This window comes from Oncorhynchus mykiss, chromosome 20, assembly GCF_057628025.1.
Source record: "Oncorhynchus mykiss isolate SJ-2025 chromosome 20, ASM5762802v1, whole genome shotgun sequence".
NCBI classification, from domain to species: domain Eukaryota; kingdom Metazoa; phylum Chordata; class Actinopteri; order Salmoniformes; family Salmonidae; genus Oncorhynchus; species Oncorhynchus mykiss.
In genome coordinates this window covers 34,200,692-34,206,691 of record NC_143041.1, presented here as the reverse complement: position 1 = coordinate 34,206,691, position 6,000 = coordinate 34,200,692, and the positions used below count along the sequence as shown (strand labels likewise).

At 41.5% G+C, this 6,000-nt stretch overlaps 1 protein-coding gene across 11 annotated transcripts in view; it reads left to right on the top strand.

The window, feature by feature from the left end:
- The first annotated feature begins 792 nt into the window (after positions 1 to 792).
- Positions 793 to 6,000, top strand: part of golga4 (golgin A4) — a 54,764-nt gene continuing 49,556 nt past the window's right edge. For 6 of the 11 annotated variants that reach the window (XM_090212952.1, XM_090212950.1, XM_090212949.1 and 3 more), the window contains exon 1: positions 819 to 1,644. In XM_090212952.1, the coding sequence (XP_090069078.1) occupies positions 1,564 to 1,644 (81 nt within the window). In that variant the 5' untranslated portion in view covers positions 819 to 1,563. Of the gene's footprint in view, positions 1,645 to 6,000 lie in introns of all 11 variants that reach the window. The other 5 variants (XM_090212951.1, XM_021576397.3, XM_090212955.1 and 2 more) reach the window with 3 other exon arrangements.

The following is a 6,000-nucleotide window of genomic DNA, read 5'->3' as shown; positions in this document are numbered from 1 at the left end:
TGGCTAGCCACACATTTATGTTAGCTCACACAACACATGGTATGGACATGTTTAGCGTTGCTAGTCGCCTAAATGTATTTAGATGTATGTAGTTCTGTCCTTAAGATTCAGAGTTTAATAGTCACCTGTACATGGTTGCAGGTGTGATTGCAGGGTACAGTGAACATCTTGTCGGACTCTGTGAAATAAAATAACGGAAATGGTAACAGAAAAACAACACAAATATAAATAGCGCTATATGCATCATAACTGTAGCAGTGATGAATAAATACATGTAAATAGGGGTGGAACAAGAGCAAAGACTGTTTAGAGGGTGTGGGGGAATGACCAAAGCGGGAGCAGCATGACCATTGAGGGGGGTTTGAGGACCAAGCTGTTCTTGTCTATGTTCTGTATTAGCCTATGTCATATATTTTATGTTTTGTGTGTAGACCCCATGAAGAGTAGCTGCTGCTTTAGCAACAGCTAACGGGGATTCTAATAAAATAGTGATACTAGAGGAAGAGGCGAAGCTAGGTTTATTCCGCACCAAAACTGTCTACAAAAATAAGCCCTAGAAGTGAGGATTTTCCGTATGGAGCTCAATGATTGCTGAATTTGGTCGACACTTCTTTTATTGCTAATTTGCTACGTGCGACTTATTTGGTCGAATAGAAGTGTTAAAATAATCTGGGTGTTACGAGTGTATTTATAAGTGCACGGCAACTATCTGCCCGCTCATTTGCTAGAATGTTCCCATCTGGGTTTCTGTACAGCACTTTGAGATATCAGCTGATGTACGAAGGGCTATATAAATAAATTTGATTTGGTCTCGCCTCGACCGCCTGCCTTCCGACTTTGTGGACAACATCTCCCATTGTTAGGTCGGAGACACGAGCATCTCGCCATTTTATCGACAATCTCTGCTAATGCTAAAGCTTGAACAAGGACGTGCCGAACACCCCGAAAACAAACACAGTAAAACTGAAGTCAGAGATTACCAAATTCCCAGTTGTTTAAAGCCGCATTAGTTTTAGCCAACCTGTGTGTACTCTGGTTTAACCATGTGATTAATAGATTCCACGATTCGGATTTGAGCGAGTTCCTGACACTTAACGCGTTCAAACAACTCGGGAATCTTAGACTTCCAACTTTAGTGCGTTCAAGATAACTGGGAACTCGGGAGTGAAACGAGCTCCGCCTGGGAAAAATCGTTCTGAACGGTCATCCAACTCGGAATTTCAGGTCGGAAACTCGGGCATACTGAAGATCACGGAAGTCATGATTTGACCTCGTTTTAAATCGAGTTCCTAGTTGTCATTAAAGCACCAACTGTGTCACCCCTTTGCCTGCTGAAATCTAGTACCTACTAGCGTTTGAACGCTGAAGCACTGGCATTGTTTGTCCCACTCTGCTCGTCGTAGCTTAATACTCTGTCGCTCATTTTGCTCCACGTCGACTGCACATGCGCACTACACTGGTCACCTGCAAGAAGAGACGAGTGACCAGGAATAATACTAAATACAGGAATTACATTACAATAAAATACATTTCGCGTGGAAGTAACAACATCTGGATGAAAAGATGTTCAAGAAACTAAAGCAGCAAAAGATAAATGAGGAGCAATTGCCGCAACGGAATGCGCAGTCACCGCAACAGGCCCAGGTTGGTTTACGAGTTGTCAAACTCAGCTGTTCGAACTAACATGTCATGGTAGCTAGGGCAGAAACGAGTATTTTGATTTGCCTAGCTAGCTAGATAACTAGCGCGCTAGGCTAGTTGGTTTGCTACCTTAACGTTTTCGCTAAAACACAACAACCATAGCCAAATTCAAATGTCTATCTTCCCACTATTCTGCAAAACGACTAATTTGCTAGGGGCTCAGAACCGAAAGTGTGGCGATTCCCTAAAATCACGCCAATTCGATACAGTTACGACCAGAAGTGACTCTTTTCGTTGCAGGTTAGGAGAATGCCTAATTATCCTAATCTGCTGCGTAATACCGCGTTAAAAACAACGGGGTACTCGGAAATCTCAGACGTCAGTGTGTTCAAGTCAACTGGGAACATGGACAAAACCGAGCTCGGACTGGGAAAAATCGTTTGAATAGTCCTCCAACTTGGAATTCCAACTCTGGCATCTTTCTAGAGTTCTGACCTGAAAATCGCTGACGTTATTATTTTCCGAGTTCCCAGTTGTCTTGAAAGCACCAAATGTTATTTTAACCACTAAAGTATAACAAGAATTCATAACCTGCTACAAAACAGGTTCTCATTTGGAGAGGGAAGTCCTGTGTAGGTGTTTGAGCAACACTTGGCTGTGACATGAGCAGAGAGGAATGGAAAGGTAGCCAGGGGGGTTGGGAGTTGAGGATGGGATGAAGTGGAGTGGTAAAAGGTGGAGGTAGAGTAGTGAGAGTAAAGATTAAGAAGAAGATGAAGCTTGAGGAGCCTTTGCAGGTCTTGTCGGGGGAGAGTAGTGATGAGCGAGGTTCGGTTTTCAGTGTTGTACTGAGAAGTGGAGTTCAAGGTTTTGGTGAAATTGAATGATGAGGGTAGAGTCATGGTGGTCTGATCGCGTTGGCTTGCTTCTGAAGCTAAGCAGGGTTGGTCCTGGTCAGTCCCTGGATGGGAGACCAGATGCTGTTGGAAGTGGTGTTGGAGGGCCAGTAGGAGGCACTCTTTCCTCTGGTCTCAAAAATATCCCAATGCCCCAGGGCAGTGATCGGGGACACTGCCCTGTGTAGGGTGCCATCTTTCGGATGGGTGGTTAAACGGGAGTCCTGACTCTCTGAGGTCATTAAAGATCCCATGGTACTTATCGTAAGAGTAGGGGTGTTAACCCTGGTGTCCTGGCTAAATTCCCAATCTGGCCCTCAAACCATCACGGTCACCTAATAATCCCCAGTTTACAATTGGCTCATTCATCCCCCTCCTCTCCCCTGTAACTATTCCCCAGGTCATTGCTGTAAATGAGAACGTGTTCTCAGTCAACTTACCTGGTAAAACAATGGATACATTTTTTTTAAAGGACAGGTGTCTGCTAAAGTTCTTTGTGATGGAAGTTTGGTGGTGTGTATCAATGTTTAACAGTATGGGAAGGCGCTCAAACTCAAGCAGGTATGTAAACGTGCGGTGGATAGTAGCATGCCGGATCAAACTGGACGGCAGTGGGTGAAGGGAGATATTACTGAATTTGTTAACGTGAAATATAGAAAGGACCACTTGAAGGGAGGCTCTCTTAACATCTTACAGCTGAAATCCCGTTAACGGGATCGATTTGACAACAGCCAGTGAAAGTGCAGGGCGCCAAATTCAAACAACAGAAATCTCATAATTAAAATTCCTCAAACATACAAGTATTATACACCATTTTAAAGATAAACTTGTTGTTAATCCCACCACAGTGTCCGATTTCAAAAAGGCTTTACGACGAAAGCATACCATGCGATTATGGTAGGTCAGCACCTAGTCACAGAAAAACACAGCCATTTTTCCAGCCAAAGAGAGGAGTCACAAAAAGCAGAAATAGGAAAATTAATCACTAACTGATTATAAATATTCACTTTCCTTTGATGATCTTCATCGGAATGCACTCCCAGGAATCCCAGTTCCACAATACATTTTTGTTTTGTTTGATAAAGTCCATCATTTATGTCCAAATACCTCCTTTTTGTTCGCGTGTTTAGTTCACAAAGCCAAATTCACAAGGCGCAGGCACTTAGTTTAGTTTGTGCCCGCCATATGAGTTCTGTTATACTCACAGACATCATTCAAACAGTTTTAGAAACTTCAGAGTGTTTTCTATCCAAATCTACTAATAATATGCATATCTTAGCTTCTGGGCCTGAGTAGCAGCTAGAGGTCGACCGATTATGATTTTTCAACCCCGATACCAATTTATTGGAGGACCGAAAAAAAGCTGCTACCGATTAATCGGCCGATTTATAAAAAAAAATAAAAAAAATAAAAAATGTGTGTGTGTATATATATATATATATATATATTCACACACACACACATTTTTGTAATAATGTCAATTGCAACAATACTAAATGAACAATGAACACTTTTATTTTAACTTAATAATACATGGGCTTTTGGATGGGTATTCTTAAGGTGATTCCATAGGTTGGTGGTATTTTTTGATTTAGCCATTGCTGACCCCATGCTTACATCTTTATCACAAATAAGACACCTTGCTTTCCCTGGTACCAATTCCATGTAATAGTCCCACACTGCTCTGCTTTTCTCTGCCATCTGTAAAACACACACACAGCGCTGACGTGACAATGATACTGAAGAGTCTGCTTAGAAGACAAATACTCACAACTGTTTGAATAAAAATTGAGTTTAAGTTACCTGTGATGAATGTTGAAAACAAAAACGGTCATTTCTTTATTATTTTAATAATGGACATGGTAAGAATTGACTACCAAAGTGCGAGTCATAATTCCTGACACCTTCTAGCAAAATCTGAAAAGCGGTTCCTTCATTTATTTATTCCATTGGATATTTTTAGATTCACTTAAAATAAGGTCTGTGTTTCGTGTAGGCTTACACCACCTTGCCAATTTTATAACTGTGTAGATATCCATAGGACAAGGTAACTCTGATCAATATTGGCTAAATATAAGCAAATATCATTTTTTTTGTAGAGTGGATTTATGAAAATATTTTGACAAACGTGACCTTATCCTAGTGAGATTTACACGGGTATCGAAACGCAGAGACGGTTTAAGCCTGCACGAAACACAGACCTTATTTGAAGTAGATGAAGACATTCTCTATGGAAGACATGAACTGTAAAATAACGAAGGAACCTCTTTCAAGTTCAGCTGCAAGTTATTACAGGAATTATAACGCGTCGACTATTTCTCTCTAAACCGTAAACCTTTGACTATTAGGAGCCTGCTGTTGCCTACCACCCCTCAGTCAGACTGCTCTATCAAATATAAAATCATAGACTTAACTGTAATAAACACACAGAAATACGAGCCTTAGGTCAAATCCGGAAACCATCACCTCGAAAACAAAACATTTATTCCGTTCCGTATTTTATCTAACGGATAGCATCCACGAGTCTAAATATTCCTGTTGCATTGCACAACCTTCAATGTTATGTCATAATTACGAAGAATTCTGGCAAATTAGTTCGCAAAGAGCCAGGCGGCCCAAACTGTTGCATATACCCTGACTCTGTGTGCAATGAACGCAAGAGAAGTGACACAATTTCACCTGGTTAATATTGCCTGCTATCCTGGATTTATTGTAGCTAAATATGCATGTTTAAAAATATATACTTGTGTATTGATTTTAAGAAAGGCATTGATGTTTATGGTTAAGTACACATTGGAGCAACGACAGTCGTTGACCGATTTCCGATTGTTATGAAAACTTGAAATTGGCCCTAATTAATCGTCCATTCCGATTAATCGGTCGACATCTAAGCTACTCAATACTGCCCCCCAGCCATAAGAAGTTAATGAGGGAAAGCGCCTTCAGATGACACGAGATGGGAAGAAGGTGGATAGCCTGTCAGTGCTACTAAACTTTAAGGATCAGGTACTGCCAGAAAAACGTAGGATTAGTTCTGAGTTATCATGTGCGAGCTTATGTTCTGAAACCATTGTGTTACAATAACTGTCAAAGGTTTGGGCATATGGCGACAGTGTGTATAGGGAAAAGGAGATGTGGGGAGAACATGCACATGGGGAATCTGGAGACTAGGTCCAGTTAAAGTGCTGTAACTACTATCAACCCATAGTGTGGCTTATGGGAGTTGTGCAGTGATGAAAAGACAGGTGTAAGTGCAGCAGGTGAGGAGTGAGTGTAAAATCATGTATGCAGAAGCAGTGAAGGTAGTTCACACAGAAACAAGCGGGGAACTTAAAAGAAGAGGTATTCCAGGGCAGGTCGGGTTGCAGGTTGGGTGTGATGTAGTGAGCAGAATGGGGGAGAACACAAGACTGGTAGGAGACATGAGGAAGGTTGTTACATTTGTGACAGCAGCAATCAATTG